The sequence below is a fragment of the Saccopteryx bilineata genome, chromosome 3 (genome assembly GCF_036850765.1).
Source record: "Saccopteryx bilineata isolate mSacBil1 chromosome 3, mSacBil1_pri_phased_curated, whole genome shotgun sequence".
In the NCBI taxonomy this organism is placed as follows: Eukaryota; Metazoa; Chordata; class Mammalia; order Chiroptera; family Emballonuridae; genus Saccopteryx; species Saccopteryx bilineata.
In genome coordinates this window covers 89,324,138-89,350,698 of record NC_089492.1, presented here as the reverse complement: position 1 = coordinate 89,350,698, position 26,561 = coordinate 89,324,138, and the positions used below count along the sequence as shown (strand labels likewise).

General features: G+C 53.5%; 1 protein-coding gene across 1 annotated transcript in view; it reads right to left on the bottom strand.

The window, feature by feature from the left end:
• Window positions 1–3,860: 3,860 nt before the first annotated feature.
• The window catches only part of EHD3 (EH domain containing 3), a 29,139-nt gene continuing 6,438 nt past the window's right edge, over window positions 3,861–26,561 (bottom strand). The window contains exons 2-6 of the mRNA XM_066266839.1: window positions 20,864–21,040; window positions 17,800–17,897; window positions 9,176–9,588; window positions 8,329–8,493; window positions 3,861–6,043 (exon numbers count right to left, since the gene is read on the bottom strand). Coding sequence (XP_066122936.1) covers window positions 5,516–6,043; window positions 8,329–8,493; window positions 9,176–9,588; window positions 17,800–17,897; window positions 20,864–21,040 — 1,381 coding nt within the window. The 3' untranslated portion in view covers window positions 3,861–5,515. The remainder of the gene's footprint in view (window positions 6,044–8,328; window positions 8,494–9,175; window positions 9,589–17,799; window positions 17,898–20,863; window positions 21,041–26,561) is intronic.

Below are 26,561 nucleotides of genomic sequence, written 5' to 3'. Positions count from 1 at the left end.
CCATCATCTCTTTGTGTCCTTGTAATATTTCCAAAAGATTGAAATGATCTTTACTTAAGAGAAAGGAAACAAGCATAGAGCGGCCACATGGCTGGTGCTGGTTCCCCCTTCCTGGCTCCTGCCAGTCTCTCCCGTGTGGAACGGTGTGGGGGAACAGTCTCTCCCCTGGGGAACGGTGTGGGGGAACAGTCTCTCCCCTGGGGAACGGTGTGGGGGAACAGTCTCTCCCCTGTGCAACGGTGTGGGGGAACAGTCTCTCCCCTGGGGAATGGTGTGGGGGAACAGTCTCTCCCCTGTGCAACGGTGTGGGGGAACAGTCTCTCCCCTGGGGAATGGTGTGGGGGAACAGTCTCTCCCCTGGGGAACGGTGTGGGGGAACAGTCTCTCCCCTGGGGAACGGTGTGGGGGAACAGTCTCTCCCCTGTGCAACGGTGTGGGGGAACAGTCTCTCCCCTGGGGAATGGTGTGGGGGAACAGTCTCTCCCCTGGGGAACGGTGTGGGGGGACAGTCTCTCCCCTGGGGAACGGTGTGGGGGAATAGTCTCTCCCCTGGGGAACGGTGTGGGGGAACAGTCTCTCCCCTGGGGAACGGTGTGGGGGAACAGTCTCTCCCCTGGGGAACGGTGTGGGGGAACAGTCTCTCCCCTGTGCAACGGTGTGGGGGAACAGTCTCTCCCCTGGGGAACGGTGTGGGGGAACAGTCTCTCCCCTGGGGAACGGTGTGGGGGAACAGTCTCTCCTCTGTGCAACGGTGTGGGGGAACAGTGTGACAGCTGACCTGCCCTCCAACCATGGTTGCCACCATTACACTTCAGTGACTTTCCCTGGGGTGTGGCAGGAACTGCCCCCTCATGAAATTCTAAGGGAGAAGCCAGAGCTGCTGTTTTTAACATGTCCTTATTTTAGTCTCAAGTGTTCTAAGTGCACCCATTTATACTCTCTGGATTTTCAGAGAGGGATTCTTACTTTGAAAGTCTCCCGCCATCATTCTCTCTGGAAAGCCCTACCACACCCTCTCCTCCTCACTTTCGCAGCGAGAGCCACATGAGCCTATCCTCGAACACGCGCACACCCCTTCCATGAACCCTGTCCCCTGCAGCTGGGCGCCCTCCGCACCTCTCAGCAGTGCTCGGGCACCTGGGCAAGGTAGGCAAACACGAGGCGGCATATGGTCATTTACAGCGCTGCTCCTGGTGCAGGCCACGGCTTCCGCTGACCTCACAAACAAGACTTCTAGCTTCTTGAACATAGAAAGAAACCTGCCAAGTCAGGAAGCTCTTGTCCTGACTGAGCGTAGCTGCTGCGTCCACCTCTGGCAGGTTCTGCTTCAGCAAACTCTCCCACGTGTGCATCTGATTGGCAGGACCTGAACTCACACCCTGAACCTGGCTGCAAGGGAGTTTGGGGATTTTAGTTTATACCCTCTGTTTCAGGCCTAGGCAGACAAACGCCCAGTCAATTCCCAGTCTCTACATTATTGCAAGTCCTATCGGTGTTTGATCCCATTAGTGCAGTTACTCAGTTTAAAGAGTGATGATGAGGGGCTGGGGCTGGGGCATTACAGAGGGTGGCTCAGACTCGAAAGGACTTTGTGCAAATCACCAGCAACTTCAGCTTCAGGCGGCCTTGGTTTTTAAGAAGGCAGGGGCTCAGTCTCCTAGGCTTTCTCTCCTTTGCTACTACTATTGGAAGAATTTACTAGGTCTTGGGTCCTGATAGTCTAGGTTATGCTGGGTGATAAATAACCCATGGCTGTCAGTGGCTTGACATTAAAATGATTAGGGTTTCTGTCTTGTTCATGGCACTGTCCAGTGCAGGCTGGTCAGGGATTTCATGTGACCTCGGGATGTGGGCTGGCCCAGGCTCCGTCTTCAAATTTGCTCCCATATGCAAAAAGTAGCAAATTGCAGACTCCTTTCTGCAAAGAAGGGGCATGTTGCTTCCCTCACATTCCACTAGCCAAACAGTCACACAGCTCACTTCACTTCAAGGGCTAGAAAGTCCAGTCCTCCCCTGTGCTGGCAGCACTGAGGAGCAGCACTGCTTACCCACGGTGGGAGGTCGAGGGGAGAGCTGTCCCTCACATCCTCCCGCTCCCCTCCTGCGCCAGCTGCAATAACCGACATCCCCTCATCACCATTTTTCTTTTCCTCCAGGCACACTGAAAAATTCAACTTCAAAGATACCGATAAAATTTTTACTTGAAAGTGAGCGGTGAAAAGCCAGCCCCATCTCCAGAGGCAAAATTCTCAGCGTGCTTCTCCTCAGATCCACCAGCGGCTCTCAGTCTGTCGTGATGTGGTGGGCTGGGAGCGCTGTGTTTACTTTTGTATGAAATCCTAGCTTCCTTGGGGTTGAGGGGAAAGGCAGCGGGCACCAGGGGCAGACCCCGGGTTTCTTAGGGTCTTCTCTCGTGTCCCGCCCTCACCCCGGGCTTTCTCTGACCACCTCCTCCAATGAAGCCACTTCTGACTCTTATGCGCCCCCGCCCCCGTAACCTGTACCCCCCACACCTGTCCTGGTCCTTCCTTGTGTTATCAGACTGCACAAATGCTTCCCTTCCCCAATGAGGCTGTGAACTCTTTGAGAGCAAGTACCCGATCGCGTTGGTTTAGAATTGCCCCTCCTCCCCAGATGGTTCAGTGAGTGACTATCTTTGCCCTAGGGGGTCTTTTCTGCAGGAGGTTCTCAGGGTCTTCTGGGTGAAAGAATGGGTGGATGGACAGATGGGTAAGTGGATGAATAAAGGACTGAATAGGTGTAGACCAGTTAACACCTCATAGGGAAGAGAAACACGCCTGCTCCCCCCAGAGTGCTCTGCTTGGTCTGACTAGCCGACACATAACTGTGAGCTCTCGGAACAGAGGGGACACACAGAAGTGGGGATGATGTGGGGCAAACTCTCACCACTCTGCAAACCGAGGCCCAGGCCCTGCTATGACCAGCAGTGTCCCTGTACGCAGCTAGACTTTGGTCATGACTTAGCCCTCAGTGGCAGGGGCGGGCTTTCCTGGGGCAGTGATGAAGTGTTGTTCTTCCTATCTGATGACTTCTGTGACCCCACAGAGTGGTATGGGGGGATGGAGCCACCGCCCAGTGGGGCTCCTAGGGGCGTGCCTCCACTTTCTGTGTTAAATGTTTTCCAGGCTGAGGCACTGGATCTTCCCACACCCCTGGAGCCAGCAAGCGGTCAGTAGGCTGAGGCAGCAAGAACCAGAGGGACAGTCCCAGAGAAAGTGACCCTCAGCTGTTGAGAGGAGCCTCAAGTACCATTTCCTCTTTCTTGGGAGATGGAAAAGTGCCAACACAGAATTCCCGGGCCTCAGAGGTCTCTCCAGGTTGGAGTCCTGAAGGGAGGAAAGAGACGCAGGGGGGAGGCAGGGCAGGAAGGTGGGGCATGTGTCCAAGTGACGGTGGGACGAGGGCACTAAGACGGCCCCTTCTTTCTAAAATCAAAAGAAACTCCACCCCCACCTATGCTGTCTCCTTCCCATTTTCCTTCAGCTTAAAGGCACAGAGTGGACAAGTGGTCTCTGCTGGGCTTGGCACTTGATTAGGAGGCTAGACCTCTTTGCCTGGTCCTCCCTTTGCCCTTCATTTCATGAGAAAGAGAAATGTGTGGCTGCAGAAGGAAGCCCAGAGGTCCGGGGCCCGTCTCTGCTTCAGAGTGGCAGGGAGTGGAGGTTCCACAGGGCGGCCTATGTAATCACTGGGTAGTGGTCTGGCCAGCGGGAGGCTGGGTGTGGAAGCAGCCTCGGGCAGCCAAGCCCTCTGTCCAAAGACGCTACCAGGAATCTTGGGAAAGAACGCAGCCCAGCTCCCATGGCCTCCCAGGGAATAATGCTCTGTGGCCAACTAGGTACCAAAGGATAAATGTGCTGTATTAACATGAACACTAATGACAAACGCACTACAGTAGTGAGCACATCATAGATACATAGAATATTCTCTATATAGTCTGAACATAGATATAAAATAAGTTATACTTGTTTCTGTTTCCATCACAGTAGGAGCATAGCATACAAAGTGACTGGTTCTGTGGCCATGAAGCAAGTCAGGGAGAGGCCATGAAGGAGGGAGCGGCACACTGAAAATGGTGGGGATTTGTCAAGGACACTGGAGTTGCTGGAGGTCCTGCCAGGAACGGCACCTCAGCCCTCTCCAGGTGGCCTTCTGAGTCAGTGGCGGCCCTGACGCTGGGATGACTCAGCACTGGGTGGGCGGCGGAGCGGGGACAGGCGGGGACAGGCGTGGGCAGCCAGCAGGCCGGCCCCCTCTCCCGCTGGCGCTGTATTGTAGAAACATGGAGCGCATAGCCAGAAGGCACCGTTTGCATCTGTGATGTGACAGATGGCCAGACCGATGGCCCACCAAATGCTGGCGGGCCCTTCTCCCTCGCCAGCTGGCTCTGGGAGGCAGAGGGCCCTGCAAGTCTGGCTTGCTCTCCATGGCTGGCCGTGGGCTAGCAATGCTGGGATACTGTGCGCAACTTCACGGCAGAGGAAAAGCGTGAGGCCCCAGCTCGAACCCTCTCTGCATCATGTGTGACCTCTGACTTTGAGAAGTTCACCTAAACTCGGAGTTTCAGACTCCTCATCTGAAACATGGGGGGCCTAATGCATACTCCCTTGGCGCGTGGTGAGGACCACATGGGATGATGTCTATAAAGTGCCTACCCCAGGTCCTGGCACGCAGGCGGGGCTGGATAAGTGCGAATCGAGTCTGAGCACCCACATAGCAGCAGCAAGGTGGAGAAAACACGAATCTCACAAAGCCTGTGGGGTGAGACCACCTTGGCTGGCTCTGAGGAGAGGATGACAAGACAATTACCTTGCCTTTTTCCCTGCCAATTTTCCACTCTCCCTCCCTCACTGGGATTCTGTGAAATGCAGTGTTGGTGGGGGTTCAAAGCCAGGTTTGTCAAAGCAGACAGAGCCTAAGTCTGGGGAAGAACAGAGATCAGGGCCATGTCTCTTCAAGCCTGGAACCCGACTCCCAGAGGATGCCTCTCCTCTCCGCCCCCTCCTCCTTGCAGCAGCCCCTCCCTGGACCCCTCCTGGTCTTGGAGCAGATTTCCTATGAGGAAGTCACAGATTGGGAGAAAGCTCAGAAAACAAAGTGAATTGCCTATTAAGCGAAAAGTTTTTCCATCTGTCCTGAGTCTGGGGAATCTGGAGGTGGGTGAGCCATCTGTGGGCGCATGAACTAATGGCCTCCGCAGGAGAAGGCGGGCCTCTGGGCAAGGGGGGACGGGAAGGAGGGAGGGACGGAGACCGAGGCTTGAAAGCTGGAACCCTGGGTGTGCTCCTGGGCTTCTATCAATGCTGAGAACTGTGTCCAAATAAGGTCAGCCTGAAACCTGGGGATCACTGATCCCTCTCACCTGTCACACAGTTCTCAAGATTTGTGCACGCATGTGTATCTGTGTGTGTGTGTGTGTGTGTGTGCGTGTGTGTGAGGTCACCTCTCCCATCTCCTGTAACACCTGCCTGCTCTGAACCTCCCTGTGCTCCCATCACTCGGCGACTTTCCTCTTTGATGGGGGTAGGAGGTGGGCGGGCAGCTCGTTGGGCAGCTCATGCCCCTCCAGCTTGACCTTGATGAGGTGGTTGGCCAGGGCAAACTCCTCGTCATCCAACATGCCGTCCTTGTCGATGTCGGCCAGCTTCCAGATCTTGCCCAGCACCGTGTTGGGCAGCTTGGAGCGCACCATCTCCTTCTTGGCATTGGCACCCGTGATCTTGCCGTCCACCGGTGACAGGGTATAGAAGATCTCGTCGTACATGGGCTTGTCCCTGGCCACGACCCACTCAGCATCGTCAATGCCCTCCCCGGCCCCCTCCCCGTAGCCATGGCCGAAGGGGCCGTGCAGGGTGCCCTCGAACGCACCACCCTTCACCATCTGAACGGGCCGCTGGATCTCCTCCTGGCGCACCAGCACCATGAGCTGGGCGATGTCGTGGGCCAGCATGTCATCCACCACCTCTAGCAGCTTGCTCTTCAGGGGCTGGAATTTGCTGAAGTCCTGGGCCTGCAGCTGGTCCTGGGAAGAGGGGAGCAAAAGAAGGTGAGGACGGAAGACGGGGAGGAGTTCCTTCCCTTGTTGGGGAGGCTGCCTTCTACTAATGCTGGGATGTGCACAGCCCTTTGGCCTGGAGGCTAAACAGAGCCATATCAAAATAATAAAAGACATATGAGGGGAGGAGGAAAAAAGGCACATTGTGAGTAGAATAGTTTCAGGGGCTGGGAGAGAGAGGTGAAGTGTATGGGTCTCTCTACTTTAATAAGGGCTACACTTAACAAACACTGAAAGTGCCTTTGCTACACTATCTTATTCGCTCCTCCAGTGTCCTTCTGAGGGAGGGAAATCACATTTTGTCCCATCTAAGGAAGGAAAAACAGGAAAAGGCAACGAAAACCAAATCATAATAGAAGAAAAAGGTCAAGCCGAAACCATTTGTTCTTATTAAGGCTGCTCATTGGAAACACCTGGAGAGAGTTTTCAGTTCTGGGCGCCTCTCTCCGCGTTTCTGATGCAGTGGTGGCCATGAGATTTTGTGGAAGCTCCCCTCCTGCCTTCCCACGATGCCCAGCCCCTACCGCCGGGTGAGAGAAATGGCTCCACTTCACCCGTCTTTGTGATTTTGAAAGGAGTCTAGAACACCAGCTGCTTCGAGACTCATTAGTGACAAGGTGAGTTTTCTGCTCCTGACCTGGCTCTGGCCACAGCAACTCAGGAGCCGGAGCAGAGGCCAGTACACTGGGGACAGTCTCAGGGACAAGCACATGGAGTTCACCACAGAAAATTCCAAAAACGCCCACAGCTACATTTCAAGAGCAAGTGTTAGCTTGGGCGTTTCTAACCTCCTTTCAAGGACAGGCTGAACCGGGGGTGGTGGGGGCCAGGGTGGGGGTGGGGGGCAGGAGCAAACCAGCCCTTTCGCCTGCCCTCAGGGCATAACGTCCCAAGGCCCCTCCTGTCTGTCCACAGCTGGGTCCCGATATCTTCCAGAGGTACAGTGGGTGTGCCCCCCTTAACATAGCCCCCCAAAGGCCAGCCATTTACACAACTGATTCAGCACATCTAACCAGAGAGGATAAAATCATTTATGTTGTGAAAGAATTCCTCACATTATAAAATGGATTGTACAGTCCCTTTCAAACACCTTCCCAAATGTTTGCTTACAGATCATTAAAATCTTTACAGAAAGAGAAGCTAAAAGTTGACACGCTCCAGGCCACAGCTGATTGAGAAACACAAATTATGTTCAAGTAATTCTGAAATTAGGGACTGGCTCATGGTAGATGGTGACAGGAACGAATGAATACATGAACAAGTGTATATTTTGAATGCCTTTTTAGTTGAATAGGAAACGAAAAATGCCTGTCTGGGACTATAGAGAAACTCCAGTCTTTGAACCAAGACACTGGTTTTTGAGCTGAAGATCAAAGTCAGCAACAAGAGCAAAAGCAACATCACTGCTACATCGCTGCTCTAATTTTTCTCTAATTCCCCAATTTTTAAAAACACCATGTTTTGAAGTAATTACAGGATCACAAGAAATTGCAAAAATCATATGGGTAGGTAGGTCCCTTCTGCCCATCACCCAGCTTCCCCAAGTGGTGACATCTTACCCAGCTTGCTACTTCATGTCCAGGGCATATTCTGTATTAGGCTGTGTACTCAGTACATTGTAAATATTATTGCACGGATGTTCACAACATCCATATAAGGTGGGTACTTCCGGAGCCTCATTTTACAGATGGAGAGGCAAAGGATCAGAGAGGATTTAGTTAGTCTGGTGAGGTTGTTTCTTGCTTGGACTACTGGGACAGTCCCCGGCTTTTCAACTACAGCCTCTGTGAAAACTACACTCAGAAAACTGCAGGCAATTAATTGTAAAGATTAATTACCTTCGTAAACCTCAGTTTTCTAATCTATAAAAGGAGGATTAAAATGCCTCCTACAGAGGGCTGCTTTGGGTAATGACCTGAGTAACCATGTATGACGGTCCCTCGTTCAACAGAGGGGCCCACAGTGAGCTCCAAAGATGGCAAGCTCCTGCATGGACTTCCCCATGGCCATGTCCCCAGTCATTCCTAAGTAGGAACTCAGATAAACGTTCAGTACTTGAGGGCCCGCAGAACTTTTGTTAGGTGACCTTCCCCATTTCACACAACACAGTGGCTGTGACTAAGGAAGGTCATAAACTAGAAGTATTAGAACCTTGAACATCGCAGGACCCTGGGTGGCCTCTTCCATGCTCAGGCTGCTCAGCCAGCTCATGTGACACTGTCCCTTGTCTTGGAGTCCCAGACCCTGGTTACCTGCATCCTCTTCAGGTTGGGAAAGTCCCCAGGTGAGATCTGGTGCTCCCGCTCGATGCGGCCATAAATCTCGGCCAGGTTGTTCACCAGCTCCTTCTTCTTGTTGTCCTTCCCGAACACCGAGGGCATCTCCTTCTTCAGAGAGCTGATGATGTAGGCGTGGACCTGAGAATTGGGCAGAGGGCACACTTCAGACCAAGTCCGCGATTCGTTCCTTCCCCCTCAGGGGCTCTCAGCCATCTCTTCCCATAAACCCTGCCTCCTCCTGCTCTGACTTCCGAAATAACTTCTATCTCCACCTTCTTGCTCTCACACTGCTTGTAGTGCTGAGCTGTTTTTGTAGAGCTCACAGAAAAGGCGAGATTGTGGGGAGTTTATGGTCAAGGCAGTAACAGGGATAGTAACACTGGAGATGATGATAAGAAAGACAATAACAATAGCTAACATTTATTGAGCACCTCTGAGAACACAGGCGCAGCGATAAAGGCTTTTGCATTGTTTTTTCAACTATAATCCTCCAACCCTTTCATTATACATGTGTGGAAACAGGCACAGAGAAACTGAGGGCCTTGCTGGGATTGGGATCACACAGTTTGTGAACAATGGAGTTGAGCTCCAGTCTAGACATCTGTCCCCAGCGCCTGTGATCATAACTACCACACTATCCTGCCCCTTGGTTGCTAGTGTTGGCACGGCTGACGCTCATGATGCGATAGCTACAGGATACACTCACATGGGCAAGCAAAGCTCAAGGCTGCAGTCAGCTCTTGCAGCTGACCCGCATACCCACCCAGACACTTGGTGCCACCCATGTTGCCCATCCCCCTAGGCCGAGGGGCAGCCTCACCTTGGCCAGCCTGGCTCTCTTGATGAGGTCGTTGAGCTTACGCAAGGCAGCGTTTCGGGGCAGACTCTGGATGTCCCTGAACAGGTCCTGCTCCTCGGCCTCAAAGAGCTTCCGGTTGTCGGGGATGAGAAGGGGGTGGGACCAGAAGGAGCCGATGTAGACCCGGATCACCTCCGGGGTGTTCACGATCTTCCCCAGGGACCACATGAGAGCCCCATATACCCGCATCAACTGCTGAGTCTCGATTTGGTCGGCCTTGTTCAGCACCACCCGCATCTTGTCCTCGTGGTTCTTGAGGGCCTTGATGACTTCTGAGAACTCATCAGAGATGTCCAGCTTGTGGGCATCAAAGAGCAGGATGATGCGGTCAACCCGCTCGGCAAACCACTCGAGGACAGCGGCAAAGTCATACCCTGCGGGCAGAGGGACAGTCAGGGGGAGAGGCCTTTGGGGCACAGGTTAGGGGTTTGGGGAGATGCGCCAGGTGCAGTAGAAATAACACTGTATTGGGAGTCAGATCTGGGTTCAAATCCTGCTCTTCTACCATTTTCACTATTTGGCCTTGAGCAAGTTACTCTGTCACTGAGTTGGTGTGCTTTCATCACCAAAGTGCATACTAATAGTACCTAATTAATAGAATTATAAGGACTAAATACACTTGAAACCCAGCATATAGTAGCTGCTCAATAAATACTAATTATTATTAATATCATTATCCTATTTAGTCTTTTCATTCAAGGAAAGGGGTCCTCTCCATTAGGGGTTGGGGCCCAGGAAAGTGCTTTGGGGCCCAGGCTCTGCCCAGTGATGAGTAGGGACATTGTTAGTGCCACCTAGAGACAGTTACACAGTGACTCAGCCAGGACCACTCTGCTTGTAGGAGGCAGCAGTGGCGCATGGTACATATCTCTCTAACCCCAGATTCAATGCTTGGTCTAGCTGGCTAGATGTTTGTGTCACATCATTTTACCCTTGCCACAGCCTCTGAGGTAGGCAGAGTGAGGAATATCATTCCCACTTTCCAAAGGAAAAAACTGAGGTTCAGAGATGTGTGAGTCAAACAGCTGGCAAGGGGTGGGGCCAGGACTGGACCTGGCCGATGGGGCCCTAAGCTCCCTGCAACTGCCACGAGGGCAGCCATTCTGCACCTGGCCACATCCTTGTCTCCGTGCCCTGCCCTGCCCTGCCCTCCCCACCCCTCCCCAGCACACAGGCCCAGCCAGCAGCTCCCATAGTGCCCAGGTAGCCCTGTGCATTCCCATTCCAGGTGGGCCTGCAGCCTGCACCTGCTCTCCTGCTCCCTCCCCACCTCACCGCACCCCAGGGATAGCTCCTCACTATTTTTAATCTTCCCTCTGGCACAGCCTGGTAGGCTGGCTGCTCTCACCTCCCAAAGGCAGTCCCTCAGAACTGTGGGCAGGAAGGGAGTCAGAGGGCTCAGAAAATCAGGACAACCTGATCCCCTTGCCCCAAATCCCACCCCAGAAAACAGGTCATGGCTTTGCTGCTCTGGTGTCTGGAACCAGCTCACTGGCTCTCCTAGTAGCTGGGGAGGAAAGCAGGGCTCAGGGCTCTGGCATTCTGCTGAGGCCTATTCCCAAACCTGGCCTGACAAGGACAGGGGTGCAGGCGATGGGAAGGGCAGCTGGGAGGATCTTGCTACAGCTCCCTCCCCATACAGCAAATGTCAGCCCTCAGCACCCATCACATCAGCCCCTTAATGCCGCTGGGCAGCCAGGCACTGGCATTTGAGTGACAAGGAGGGTGAGAGACGTGCCCAGGGCTATGCAGCGGTAGGATCGGAGCCAGGACCAGAACTCAGAACATCCCCAAGTCCACCATTCTAGCCACCCCTCCACAGGCTCGGGAAAGCAAAGGGTCCAGAGAAGCTGCAGGAAAAGAGCTCCTGCCCCTCCAATCTCTCTTCATCCCCGACGGCACCAGCCATGCGAGAGATGGTGTGGGCTTTGAGGGCTTGGAGGGTGGTAGGGGCAAATCTGTGACCTGACCAGCCCCAATGCAGGAGAGAGTAACAGCGCCAGCTCAGTGCTTCAGGACAGGATGGCCCCCTGTCCATTACTGTCCCCACGGCTGGGTCAGATACCCTTCTGTTCTCTCACGGACTCAGGCAGACGCGAGCCCCTCTCCCGCAGAAATTGTCGGGATGAGTCGTCCCCTAGTGCACTGGGAGCCGGGCAGGGGTCTGCCCGTCCTTCCGCACTTCCCCTGCCCCTGGCATGGTACCCAGCATACAATAGCTGCTCAATGAGTATTTGCCAAACAAAACGAATGTGAGTCCTGGTCTGCTTTTTACATCCCAGGGACAGTAAACAAGTCATCTCCGGGCCTCAGTTTTCTGGACTCTGAATTGTAACCCACTGGGCCCTGCCATAGGGTTGCTGTGAGGATCCAATCAAAGAGGACGCAGGTGAAACTGCATGTGACCGTGGCTGTTCCTCTTGCCCCGCCCCCTTTACAAAGAGCTCCTTCCAAGCTCTGGTTTCCGGTTTCCACGAGATGGATGTGCTCTGAAGGGGTCACCTGAGGAGCACTGGCCTGGGAAGGACCATCTCTAGTTTCAGCGATTAACTTCCTGTGTGTCCTTGGGGAAGCAGCCGCCCCTCTTTGGTCCTTGGTCTTTGCCTGTCCAGTCAGGGGGTTGGACTGGAAGGTCTTTGAGCTTCCTTTCTTGGTTCACGATTCTCTGCTTCTAAGATTGGAGGAGTGAGGGTGGAGGGTACATACAGCTGCATGGGTGGAGATTAGACACAAGAAAGTCCCTGCAGGACAGGAAGAAAGAAGGCTGGGGCCACCATCTTAAATAGCTCAGGTGCCTTAGTGAACTTTGCTCCTGCCTGAGGACAGCAGGTGGCTGCAGGGAACCTTTTCTAGGACTTTTATAAGCACACAGGCTTCCTATTCATGCTCCAAATTTGCAAATTCTGCATGTTTCAGCAAGCTGCTATCAAATTACAGAGTTAGCAAAGCCAGGCGCTTCCTCCCAGGGGTGGTGGTGAGAACCCCGAGAATCAAGCAGAGGCTCCTGAGCCTCCTCGGAAGCTCAGGCTCCTGCTCTTAGCTATTCAGAACCTAGCTGCCTTCAGGATGGGCATTTAATTGTTTTCTGGATTCTGCTTATGTACATCCAGGAATGGGAGCAGCTGAAAGGCACATACTGGGCCCACTAAAGAAGAAGGGATGGGACTAAGTCTCTCCTTTATTTACTGTGTGGCCTTGGGTAAGTCTGAACCTTAATTTTCTCAGCTGTAAAATGGGGAGAATAACAACTGACTAATGAGGGGTCAGTGGAAAAGCCATGGCAAGAGAATCAGACTGCAGAGGGTCTGTGCTCAGTCCGGAGGCTCTGCCCTAGTGTCTGGGGTGAACAAAGCACCCACTGACCCACCCCCTTTCCCTCCCTGGTCCCTCCCTGGTCTCCCACAACAGGAGCTCTTGAGCACCTGCAACAGCCCAAGGGCTCAGGAGATAAGATATAGCAATGGGTAGGGGAGATTCAAGCCCCAAGAGACTGACAGTGACGCTGGCCTTCCCGGAATTGCATACAGCAAGGCTGCTGGCTTTGAGAGATCTGGACTGCAGGCATCTGGCCCAGAGACTGGGAGCCTGCAGGGACCCGGGGCTCTCTCCACCGCCCAGTCTCCAGCAGACTGGAAAGAAAGTATTTCTAAGTGATGCCAAGCAGGAGGAAATCAATGAGACAAACATAATAAGCACAGCAACTCCTTAATGACCCACTGGCTTCCTTCACCGTCCAAAGTGGAATGCAAGGGACAAGGCAGCATTCTTTGTATTTTCAGCCACAAAATCTCGTGTGAAGCTCATAACTCTGCCTATGCCAAGAGATAAACAGGGCATGCACATCTTACAGGGAAGGGAGAGGAAACAGAGAGGTTATGGGGCTTGCCCAAGCTCACACAGCAAACTTGGGACTAGAACCCAGACCTTGGATTCTTGTCCACATTCCCTTCTTGCTCATAGCCATATGCCAGACTCAGAGCTCAGAGAGCTGAGCCCTCAAATCGGCACTTCCTTGTGGTGGTACATAAAGCTCCTGTCCCGCTCCCAAAAATCTCCTTCAAGATTTAAAGACATTTTAGCAAAAAAGAAATAAAAAGGCATCAATTGTCAAAATGTAGGAAGAATTTAGGTGACAATGGGAAACAAATGAAACACTACTTGCCTTCCAGAAGATGGCCACAGGCTGTCAGCACACCCTTTTGAAGGGCATCGGGACTCTACTGCTCTGCCCAGTGTGTGAGGCCCACACAGGCACATATACCGGTATGTACAGTAGAATCTGGGCCCAGGAGGACCCAAGTGCAGGCCCTGCTCCAGTGAGGGGGCCAGGGACGGGCCAGGGATGTGAGGCTGTGAGAGGATCAGCCCAGACCCTCCAAGGTCCCCCAGGGGAAACTCGTAGGTGAATTTCCCACCTCCTTCCTGGGCAGGCCAGGAGACTGCAGAAAAGCCACTTCACTGGGAATCAGGAACCAGAGTTCCCACTCCAGTGTTGGGACCTGGCTTTTACCTTCTATAGAAGGGCTGAGCTCACCTGTACAGGAAGGGATTTACAGGGATGGACATGTGCTCCATGTCCAAGGGGTTGCTTTTCTAGGGCAGGGCCTGTGGGGATTTCTAGCCAAGGAGCAGCCGGGAAATGTGGTTCCCAAGTAGGACACTCAGGCTTCCGGAGCCCTTCCTTGCTCCTTCCCAGTAATGAGTGCTGGCCCAGGCACATCCTGCCGCTTTCAGGAACTGCCTCCCTGCCCATCTGCTGCCCACCCCAATGCCTCTGCATTCAGAGACAATTGCTGGCAGTGACCTCCCAGGCTCAGGTTCTGGGATGTCCCCTGCTTCCCCCCTCCCCGTGAGACGCTCACCCCCAGACCTGGGCAGAGGGGCCACACCCTGAGCAAGGACCACACTTTGTCCAGCTCTAGCCTGGGGTCTGAGTGCTCCTTCCCGTGAAGCCTGAATCCTGGGGAGCCTGTGGGAGCAGCTCTTTTCCAGAATGTAGCATACGGCCGAATGGCCCAGAGCCGGCTCCATGCACATTTCGTAATGGTTCTTTTTTCCTGGGGAGACACAGCCCTCTGCCAGGCACGAGGCTTGGGCAGAGCAGAATGTGGGCTGGATTCAGGCTCTACCCACCCTTCAGCAGGGTCAGGGTTCTGTCCTGCGCTGGGCTGGCTTAATTTACTAGGAGCTGTGGGCACCAGGCCAGAAGCCAGATAAAGTGCATTTGGTTCTACATACACACTTGTGTGTGTGTGTGTGGGGGGGGGCTGTGGAGGGAGGTATGGGTGTGTGGGGGTGTATATGTGTGTGGATGTGTGGGAGTGTGCATGTGTGTGGACGTGTGGGTGTTTCTTAGTTTTTTTTTTTTTAATTAATTTATTTATTTATTCGTTTTAGAGAGGAGAGGGAGAGACAGAGAGAGAAGAGGCAGAGAAGGGGGGAGGAGCTGGAAGTATCAACTCCCATATGTGCCTTGACCAGGCAAGCCCAGGGTTTCGAACCAGCGACCTCAGCATTTCCAGGTTGACGCTTTATCCACTTCGCCACCACAGGTCAGGTGGTGTTTTTGCAAGTAGGTATAAACTGGTGCCTCCAGGTGCTACGGCTTTAGGGGAAGGAGGTGGAGGGGCTCTGCATATCGGAACTCTCCTCATTTGGGTCCCCGTGATACCTGAGAGTGTGTGATTCCCCCCCCCCCCCATTTTCCTGGTCTCTGTGAGAGCTGAGGTGAGCACTGCCCCAGGCTGACAAAGCAGTGCTGGCGGCCAGCTCCCAGCACCTGTTTTTATCACAGGCTGCTTTGGGGAGCTGCATTTGCAGTCTGCAGTCAGGACGGCAGAGAACAAATGGGCCTGGCTAGCCACTCAGGAGGCCATCACTCCTCCCAGGGGTGGGCTTATTAGACAGGAAAGGAGAGGAAGAGCAGGCAAGCCCACCGAGCATCCACTCTGCAAAGGGCAGCCGCTGAGGTCTAAAGGTGAAGGCAGAAGAGGAGGCCGAGGAGGAGACAGAATGGACGAAGGCAGGAGCCGAGGAAGGCGGGAGTCCGGAAGCAGGGCTGCTCCATGCAGACACGCAGGCGGGGCACTGCACAGCTGCAAGGGAGGCCATTTGCACAGATGCTATACATTCGCATAGAACTGTACAGTGGGCAGCCCTGGAGGGCAGATAAAAGGGAAAGAAGGGAGCTCACTGAGACCCAGACCCCGGGTGAGTATCTGTGTTTCCAGTCCCATCCAGGGGCCTCACAAGGTTGTATGATGGGTCTCATCGGCTCTTGTTACACGTGGGAGCACTAACATTCAAGGAGAAAACGTGACCTGTTGAGTCACAGGTTCTCAAACCCCATCTCTGAACGTCTACTCCAGCATCCTCGGAAAGCTCCAGGCCCCTGTCAGGCCGCACTGGCCTTGCCGCAGCACGTACCCCCTACCTGCTAGGAGTTCAGACTGAGGAGTCTGGCTCTCCTGAGCCTTTCTGGAGGACACACAGGCTGCCCGTGTGAAACAGGAAATCCCATTTAGGCCGACACTCAGGATGGGGGTGGGGTGAGGGTGGGGACTGGTTAGGAGGGAGGGAGTGTTGAGGGAGACTAATAGAAACCAGACTTAGAGCCACCCACGCAGGCCCTCCACAGGGCCCTGAACAGGGCGCCAGGATGCTTACAGAGGTCACAGGACCAGAAGGGTTGGGAGACACCCCTCTTCCCTAGGTCATAGGTTCTATGGCTTCAGACAGCTCTACCCACTCCTGACGCTACTGTGCGACCACACAGCCCAGAGTTCGGGAGCTCGGGACCCCAGCTCCCAGACCGCTTTCACAGGGGGCCTCTATGACATCTCACTTACATAGACGACGGCTGCCCATTATATGAATGGTTAATAGTTTCCTCCTGACTTACTTACTGCTTTCTCTCCCGTCTCCTTCCCCAGTGTGACCCCCTCAGTAAAATGTCAGGAGGGGCAGGGTTTCCTGCTGGAGCCTCTGCCCCCCACCTTCTCCAGCATGAGGTCGCTGGAGAACAAGTTCTGTCCTCCCTTCAGGATAGACAGGGGGCCATGAGGCCCTTGCGCAGACTGCTGACCCAGGGGCCTCTCCCACAGTCTTTCTGTTTTACCCCCAGCCGGGGTTGGTTGCACCCCTCACACAGCCACGGTGGCCCCTCAAGCTGCAGAGCCTGGAGCCTCGAGCTGCTTTCTTTGGGGAGGAAGCCAGGCAGCTGGCAGGAGGGCTGGACAGCAGCTCTGTCTGGCAGCAGCGGCCTGCACCGGGCCCCTGCCAGCAGCGCCCATCCGTACAGGGCCACTGGAGCGCTGGCCTGTCACCTCTGAGGCTGTGGGCCCTCCTTGCGGGGCCTGGGGGAGAGGGGGTGCCGGCCTCTGCAGGCCATGCCCCTGGTGGAGGGGGTTCCTGAGCCTCCCGCTGTGGGGGCGCGGACACCCAGCAGAACATGCGCGTGCCTGTCCTGGCTGGGCCGCAGAGCACAGGGGCTGAGGCAGTGCGGGAGGGAAGCAGACAGTCGCCTACGGCCGGTTCAGGCGAGAGTTCCAGCTGCTGCCCAGGGAACTCTTGCCTGTCCAAAGCCTTTCCTTCCCGGATGCTGACTTCCGAGTGCTGATTTGGCTCTAGCCCAGCTCACAACTCCAGCACCGGGTGGGTGTGGCTTCTCCGCTTCTCTCACCAGAGATACAGCACAGGGCACAGAAAGAGTGGGGGCTACGGGGCTCAACGCAGGCCGTGGCAGGACAGGCCGGGGGTGAGGAGCCAGGAGCAGTTGTTTTTAGCTTTAACAGCATCAGACTAGCTATAAAAACTAATGATGATGATGATGATGATGATGATAATGGTGATGACCTATAACACCTCCTGTTTACTGGGCACTGCTATGTGCCAGGCAGAAGGCTTTTTGTCTGTATTTTTCTAAATCCTCAAACAACCTATTCGGTCAATAGAATAATTTCTCCCTACTTTATAGACAAACTAATCAGAGCCCAAGTTCACACTGCCAGGAAGTGGCAGAGGCAGGCCTTGAACCCTGGCAGTCTGGCTCCAGAGTTCCATCTCCTAACCCCTCTGCCAGAGACCTCCCTTAATGAGCAATTACCCCATACTGGTCTAGGGTGTACAGTGTCCAAAGTGCTGTCACAGACCAGCTGCCTGTTCCCAGGCCCTGGAGCACGCTGTCACCCTCATGTTGTCTAGTGGAAGTTCTCTGCATGCACCTGCCTCCCCTGCAGAACTGCAGGCCCCTGGGGGCAGAGACAGCAGGGACTTCAGAAGCACCCAGGGTCTGGCCCACGTCAGGTGTCTCTTGGAGAACAAGTAACCTCGATGAAGAAAGTAAGGCAGATACTGATGTCTCCATTTTACAGAGGAGGAGACTGAGGCCAGCTGGCTCCTGAGCTACAGTGGACCCACACTTGTCCACAGGCCCCTGCCTAGGACGATCCCATAGAGCACACGAGGAAGACCAGCTCATCAAGGCACCGTAAGGCCCGGAGGCCTCTCTCCTGGTATAGAAGCAAGAGAACACACCAGAAAGAATATAGCATAGAGCTAGCCACCCTAGCAGGTAAGTCACTTACCTCGGCTGATCCTTTGCTTCTCCCCGGAGAGGATCCCTGGCGTGTCGATGACGCTGATGCTCTCCAGCACGGGGTTGGGCAGCTGGGCACACACGAACCTGCGTGGACGAGAGGAAACCGCGGTGAGCCTGTGTGCACTCGCTGGCTCCCACACACCCGTGTTTCAGCCACACGGCCACCCTCCCTGGCCTGGGGCAGAGGTTCAGGAGCCTGCCCGGCTGCCTTCCAGTGCAGACACCCAGGCTCCTGGTCAGACTTAGCCCCAACAGTGGGCCCCGGACCTGTATGTTGAGGAAGCTCCTTGGGTGATCCTGGGCAGCACTGGTCCAACCCTGTGAACCCCTGCTGTCGGGGACACCAAGATGTTCAGAACTGGGGCCCTGCTACCAAGGGATCCAGTCTGGTGAGGAGAGAAGGCACGCGCATGGCCAGCCACCACATCCGTGGACCAGAACCCCGAGGGAGGTCAGACGAAGGGGTAGGGAGACCCATAGTGGAGAGATGGCTTCCAGACACAGCTTCCTGGAGGAGGAGGTACTGGGGGCCCTGATTAAAGGGTCAAACCACCCAGAAGCATTTATTTGGGCTTCAAGGGGCTATCCAAATATCAAACTTTACTATTAGACTAGCAGTCAAGCCTTATTGAAGGAAACATTTCCAGTGGTACATCTGAGGTACAAATTGGTAAGCCTAACTTAGATCCTTCTTATGTCAAGCCTTTTTCTCCTATATGTCATTTTTGGTGGAAGCTAAGAAGCTGTCTTACCCTTCCGGGTGTATTATGTGAAATGGCAGAGATGTAGGACAAATGGAAAAGGGAAGGTTTCACAGAGGAAGCAGACCTTGAACTCAGACTTCAAAAGATACCAGCATTAGGCAGGCAGAAAGCCAGTACGCTCGTGTGTGTGTGTGTGTGTGTGTGTGTGTGTGTGTGTGTTGGAGAGAAGACAGCATTCTAGACTGAGACAAAGGGTAACAGTGAAAGAGCAGTATTATGGGGTTCAGTTTTGTCCCCCAAATAGATCTGTTGAAGTCCTAACCCCCAATAGCTCAGAGTGTGACCTTATTTGGAAATAGGATCTTCGTAGCTGTAATTAGTTGAGATCATACTAGAGCAGGGTGAGCCCCTAATCCAATATGACCAGTGTCTTTTTTTAAATCAAATTTATTAGGGTAACACTAGTTAATAATATTATGTAATTTAAGGTGTACAACTTTATAAAACAACACTTTTTAGAGAGAAGATAGGATAGCAGAGCACAGTATGAAGACACATATGCACAAAGGCAAGACGCCAGGCAGAGGAGGAAGCAGAGGTTGGGATTACGCTTCCACCAGCAAGGAGCACCTGGGGCAACCGAAGGGGAAGGAGCAGGGGTGCTCCTCTAGAATCTTCTAAGGGAGCATGGCCTGCCAACACCTTAATTTCAGACTCTGGTCTCCAGAACTATGAGACGACATTCCTGTTGTTTTAAGTCACTGAGTGCTGATTTGTTATGGCATCCCTGGGTAACTGATACAAGTAGGTGCAAATGCAGCTCAGAAGGGGAGATGTACACCATAGAGCCGAAAACAGGAAGCTAGAGTGGCCAGAGTTGTGGCTGGAGACGGGGCCAGATCACAAGGGCATTGAAAGTCACATTAAGAAACTTAGATTTTAGCCTGACCAGGCGGTGGCACAGTGGATAGAGCGTTGAACTGGGATGAGGAGGACCCAGGTTCGAGACCCTGAGGTTCTCAGCTTGAGCGCGGGCTCATCTGGTTTGAGCAAAGCTCACCAGCTTGGACCCGAGGTCACTGGCTTGAGCAAGGGGTTACTTGGTCTGCTGTAGCCCCACGGTCAAGGCACTTATGAGAAAGCAATCAATGAACAACCAAGGTACCACAATGAAGAATTGATGCTTCTCATCTTTCTCCCTTCCTGTCTGTCCAGATATTGGGGGCAGAACAGTAAGTGACCCAGCGCCTGCTCTATCAAAGTCCATGGTTTCCATTTTGCCTGAGGCCCAGCCACATTCTGCTCCTTAGGTTCTATGGCACATGCCACTATTCTAAAATACATCCCACATTCTGCTGAAGCTAGCTTGGGCTGGGTTTCTGTCATTTGGCGGCCAGATGGTCGTGTGCATAGGGCTGGCCTTTGGGGCCAGGGTTGTGGCTGAGGCAACACCGCGGCTAAGCACATGGAGTAAGCAGGACAGGGCTGGTGATGGGCCTGACTAAGGGTGACACCAGCTCATAGACACCAGAGAGAAAGGGGACACAGAGGAGACTGGAGAGGGCCTGGCCAGGGAGGCAGGAGGAGAGGGGACAGGTTTGAGAGAGACAAATACCAAAGAGAGGTGGAGTGAGGTAAGGGTGGAAAGAGCCTGCTGCTTATGATTGCTAAGGGATCACGATGACCTTCACAACCAGCAGCTGTGATAGGGTGACGCCACATTCCACAGGCTAAGGGACAGGAAAACACGAGGAGGCAAAGCCAGGAAACTTGGCAGTGAAAGTGAATAGGACCCACTCTAGGGTTTTCAAGAGGAGAAAGCCTGGATCAACTGACATAGCATCCCCTAGCGCTTTCTTCACTCAAATCATCACAATGACCCCAGTGTCTACAGGCTCTTAGTGGCCTCAGAGGCGGGCAGGTGACTGTCCAAGGCCACACAGTAAGTTTGGTAGGAAAGTCAGTGCTCAAATTCAGGGCTTCCATCTTAAGACAAAAAGAATATCCAAGAACAGAGGAAAACCTTCCTCTGCCTCCTCCCAATATCCATAGTCCAGGGAAAGACTGGGAGCACCTTCCGCTTTCATTGGCGGGAGGTGCAGATAGGGAGGATGTGATTCAAATTGCTGTACCACCCCTGCTCCTTGATCAGGAGGAGTCAGCCTAGGGTTTGCAGCTCCCGCATCCCTAATCTATGGTGACTCAGTTACATTCCCAGCAAGAAAGGGACAATTAAGAGAGACTCTACACCAAGCCTCTCAAGACCCTGCCCTGTCCCTCCCGTTCTCATACTCTAAGAAAAAGAAAAGAGAGCAGTCGGGATGCATGTGTTCCCTCTGCACTCACCTGTTCAGGAAGGCATTGCCAAAGGCATTGAGTTTCCGGAAGGGTTTCTTAGGGTCCACCACCAGAGCGTTCCCTGGGATGATCCCCTCCACGTCGCCCTGCATCACTGCAATGAAGGAGTCGGTGGTCGGCTCGGGCCCGATCCTCATGCCTGGGAAATCCTGTTCCAGCAGGTACCTGGCAGAAGAGGACACAGTCATAAGGCAGGGATCCTGCTGGCAGATCAACCCTGTGTGTCTACCACAGGCAGGCGCTGATGCGCGTCAGAGCAGAAGGGTGAGTCCAGAGCCATGAGATGACACGGCAGGGAAACAGGACTTCCAGACCGGATTCCGAAGACATTGCAGATGTGGTGGGATTGCAGCTGAACTTAAAATACCAAATCTGTTCTTCTGGGTTCTTATCTTTTCCCCTCCCTGATTCAGTAGGAGAAACTAGAGCAAGGTTTGGGCTCCGAGCTGGAGCGCAGGTTGAAACTGACTGCTACATGAGAGTACTGCAGACGTCACAGCTGACGGTAACCTGCCGAAGGACCTGCACGAGGGCGGGTCAGAATCAGACCAACCATGGACTTTGCTAGCTTTCCATAGCTCATTATTTATTTATCTGGTTAATCTTTTAATGTAAAAATAGATCATACTTGAGACAAAAATACAACCGGTGTGATGGGTACACTGAAAAGTGGATCTCCACACCCCCCTAGACTTTTGGTCTACTTTATAGGTAGCATGTCCCTTTCTTTGCTCTTCTCCTGACCTGAGCAGTGAGAGCCCAAGGCCATCCCCCACCCCCCCCACCCCCCGAATAGCCCTTTTTAGAAGTCAAGAGCAAAAGCCCATGGTGAGCCAAAGAATGAAGAGAACAGCTGGTAGGGACCACAGAATCCTTTAAAAGAAGCTCAGAACACCTTTGAGCCCAAATAGCCGGAGGCTGGATTCAGGGGAGGAGCCAAGAACTGACTTGGGTTGGGACTGACAGAGGAGAGTCCCAGGGGCATCTTCCAAGACCACGATAGACAAGGAGTTAAGGAACGCATTGACCAACAAACCCCCTTACTGTGTGCTGACAACCTCCTAAGGCCCAGGGCCCACATTCATGCTCACAGGGAAAAGTCAAGGAGCCCGCAGCAGAACAGAGATAAATCAGAAGCTGTGAGCTGGGAAGGGAACCTGGAGATGTCTTAGACTAGTGGTCCCCAGCCCCAACTGCACAGCTGAGTTACTCAAGAGCTCTAGCTAATGGTGCCTGGGTCCCACCCCCAGAGGTTCTGGCCCATTCACTCAGAGGTGGGGCCCTGGCACCTGGTCCTTTTTAGGAGCCCCCCAGTTGATCCTAATGTGCTGCAGGGGTTGATAAGGGTTGACAACCCTTTCATTTTACTAATAACAGCACTGACACTCAATAGCAGTTCCACATGCCAGGCGTTACACCAACCATTTTGGGAACATCATCTCCTTTGGGGCTCACAGCAGCCCTATAGTTAGGTACCGAAGAAACTGAGGCTTGGAAGGCGTATGTGACTTTCTCCAAGTTAAACAGCTAATAGTGGAGCTGAAACCCAGACCTATAGCAATCTAAAACCCAATCCTTCACTCTTCAACTGTCTCCTACACTGAAGAAATCCCTACCAGAGAGAGCTGTCAAGGACCAAAGAAGGTCAAGACAGGCCCTGGCCGGTTGGCTCAGTGGTAGAGCATCGGCCTGGCGTGTGGGGGACCCGGGTTTGATTCCCGGCCAGGGCACATAAGGAGAAGCGCCCATTTGCTTCTCCACCCCTACCCCCCTCCTTCCTCTCTGTCTCTCTCTTCCCCTCCCGCAGCCAAGGCTCCATTGGAGCAAAGATGGCCCGGGCGCTGGGGATGGCTCCTTGGCCTCTGCCCCAGGCGCTAGAGTGGCTCTGGTCACAGCAGAGCGACCCCCCTGGAGGGGCAGAGCATCGCCCCCTGGTGGGCAGAGCATCGCCCCTGGTGGGCGTGCCGGGTGGATCCCGGTCGGGTGCATGCGGGAGTCTGTCTGACTGTCTCTCCCCATTTCCAGCTTCAGAAAAATACAAAAAAAAAAAAAAGAAGAAGGTCAAGACAGACAGAGCTGAGACCAGAGACCATGTCTCCAGGGCCCAAGTTCTCTGACCAGCCTATGCCTCCCCAAGGTAGCCTGGAGAGGCGGTCCTGCTGTCCACAGGGTAGTGGCCAGGGAGACTTGCTGGAGTTTCTTCTGGCTCATGGACATTCTGCTTATGCTTCCAGAAGCATTCTGAGCTGTTAGTTTCCTTGCAGCTCAGGCAGTTTAAGTCAGGTTGCTAAGGGCTCCTCCCCACACAGTCAGTAGAGAAGCTGCTGCCCAAGAGCCCCCCCCCCACACACACACACCGGAGGGTTTTAGGTTGCCTGGGGGAGCCCTTCCTCTCCCTCCAGGATCCCAGCCCAACAATCTGGGTGTGAAGGCAGGATTTCCTTCATCAGAGGACAATTTTTATTTAAGTTTTTCTATTGATTTGAGAGAGAAGAAGGGGAGGGGGGAGGGAGAGAGAGACAGACAGACAGAGAGAGAGAGAGAAAGGCAATCATCAACTCGTTTCATTTAGTTGGTCCATTTTAGTTGTGTACTCATTGATTGCTTCTCATTTGTGCCCTGACCAGGGATGGACCTGAGACCTTGGTCCTCCAGGATGATGCTTTATCCATTGACCCACCCAGCCAGGGCCTCAGAGGACAATTTTGAATCTGGCCATCGGGCTGTAGATGAGGACAGACTGTAACAGCTGCACACGTGGACAGCACTTCCTGCTTCCTCAATATGCTTTCCCCCGTCAGGGCCTCACGGGAGAGACGGGGAATCTCGGTGCCTGGGGCCAGCAGATCCAGTTTCTTTAACCTTGAGGTATATGCCCTTCAGAAGGTATTGGGCCTCTGTGAACCTCGGTACCTTCCTCTGTAACATGGAAGATAACAGTTCCAATTCATCAAGCACATGTGATGTGCCAGGCACTGTTCTAGATTTTCTGTGGATTATTATATTTCGTCACATCTACTCTGAGGCGAGTGCTATGACCCTTACTATCAAATAGGCCTAAAGGGAAAACCTACCTCAGGGTGTCCTGAGGGTTAAACTAGTAACAGCTCTCAAGCCTTTAAACCAGTACCTGGCACCTAGGTTAACATCCCGTTTTAAAGAGGAGGGGACTGGGCCCTGGCCGATTGGCTCAGCGGTAGAGAGTCGGCCTGGTGTGCAGGAGTCCCGGGTTCAATTCCCAGCCAGGGCACACAGGAGAAGTGCCCATCTGCTTCTCTACCCCTCCCTCTCTCCTTCCTCTTTCTCTCTCTCTTCCCCTCCCGCAGCCGAGGCTCCACTGGAGCAAAGATGGCCCGGGAGCTGAGGATGGCTCCATGGCCTCTGCCTCAGGCACTAGAATGGCTCTGGATTAACAGAGTGACGCCCCAGAGGGGCAGAGCATCGGCCCCCGGTGGGCATGCGGGTGGGTCCTGGTCGGGCGCATGCGGGAGTCTGTCTGACTGCCTCTCCATTTCCAGCTTCAGAAAAATGAAAAAAAAAAAAAAAAAAAAAAGAGGAGGGGACTGGTTAGACACCTTGCCTCAGGTTATGTAGTCAGTAAATAGCTGGGCTAGCGTTTGAACCTGGCACTGGATTTGAGAATTTGCTCTCCTAACCACTACATGTAAGGTCTCCTTTTCTGCCTTACGTCTCCCTTGCCCAGGAAATACGAAAGGGTTGAGCCCCACATGGGACTAGACTGAGGGGGACAAGAAGGCCACAAAGGAATATGGTTTGGCAGGAGGCTGTCCAGGGCTCATGGACCCAGCCATGTACCCATCTCCATGCACGTCTGCCTTGGGGTCCACAGCGAGGTCTCAGTGAGCGGGGTATGACATGTAAAAGCTGTTGCTATCAGGTGACCAGAGCAGGCCTCAGGCTCACTGGCTCTCAAAGGACATTCTTGGGACTTAAAAATAGTAAAGGCAGATTCCCCTGGGAAGAGGGTTCGTGAGAATCAACACCATGCCTGGGAAACCCCATCAGTTCCGTCTGCGTGCCAGGAGCACCTGCCCCCCTTGAACACGTGGGTGAAGGCCCTGAGCAGGCCCTGCAGGGGGTGTGGCAAGTGTGAACTCAGAGGCAGGAGGGGGGAGGTGGAACCCAAGGCTTGAGAGAAAGCTGACAGAGAGAGAAGTGGAAAGAAGTCATTCTGAGGCAGCTTCCAGAACACCCAGCCGGAACAGGGCCAAATGGCCCAGTGATGAAGTATCCTCCTGACCCAGGCGTCTCGGATTTCATCCCTGCAAGACCGTGCTGTGCTAGCAGATGATCAAAGGGTGATGCTTCCCAGCATAACAGGGCCACATCCCTGGGATGCTCTGGAGCCACAGCCCGCAGTCTGTCTGCGCAAGCGCCCGGAGGCTGGGCCTGCTGTCCTGCCCTGTGGCTAAACCCACACGATCCCAAACCTGCTGATCACACATGGGTCTGGAGAAACACACATTCTAGCAAAGCCACCAGCACATTCAGGGACACTGTGCAGCTGAGCAGAGAACCAGAGCTGGGTAAATTCTCAGGGACATTCGGGTACGGCTTGCAGCACCGAGGGCCCCCCTAACAAAGCCGCCACTGTGTCCCGAAAAGACAACCTATTGAGGGACCTCACCACTGCCTCTCTATGGGCAGTGATACAAATCGCCTCTGTTGCCAGGCGAAACCATTCCCACAGCAGCAGGAACAAACAGAAGTTAATTCAAGCCTGGGTGGGAACAGCTGAGATGAGGACGTGGAAGGGAAAGGGGGGACCGCTGAGCTGAGGGGCGGGCCCTGCTCTGAGACCTGGACCCAAGCTCTTCCACTGAGCCAGTCCTACAAGCACTGCAGGACAGCAGCATTACTTCAGCTTTGCAGCAGAGTCAACTGAGATATAGGATGCCCAAGTTCACGGCCAGATGAAAATATTTAGCAACTTTAAGAGCTGATAAAACTTAGGTGCATGATTCTCCCTCCCTACCCCCACTCCACTCCTGCCCTACTGCCTCCAATGAAAAAGAAATAAGTACTAAAACCATAAAATAGGTGTAAGGAAATCCAACACAATTTTGATATTTCCCATGAGGACCACTTTTCTGCATATTTTTCTTCAGTAAATTATTTCATGACATTTTTTCTCATTTGTGTGTGTGTGTGTGTGTGTGTGTGTGTGTCCAGCTTGCCTGGCAATCAAAGCATGTGGTCTGCTTTACTGGTGACCTAAGCAGCCAGGGTAAGGTGTAGAGTCAAGAACCTTAACTCTGTCTGCTTCCAAAGTACTCATCTCCACAACAGTGGGGCCAGATAGACCTCTGGCTGCCACTGGGACAGTGCCCAGGGCAGGAGGACAGAGGGCCGGGTTCACAAACAGTGCTGCCATGCTGGGCTCCGCCTCAGCTCAGCTTCATGAGTGGCTCTGACATCACAGACGTGACCCTGGACATGTCACCCAACTGCCCACTGGCTCAGTTTCCCTAGCGTATAGAATGGGGATAATACTTGGTTTCTAACTAGCTCAAAGGGACCGCTTGAAGGTTTTGATATGAAATCCATAGGGATTTGGGGAAAACCAAGGCTACACCAGACATTTGTTCATATTGGCAAAGACAATAATTCAAGAGAACAAACACCTCATTGTTGCCAGTAAGTACTCGGCGCATTTCTACCGCCT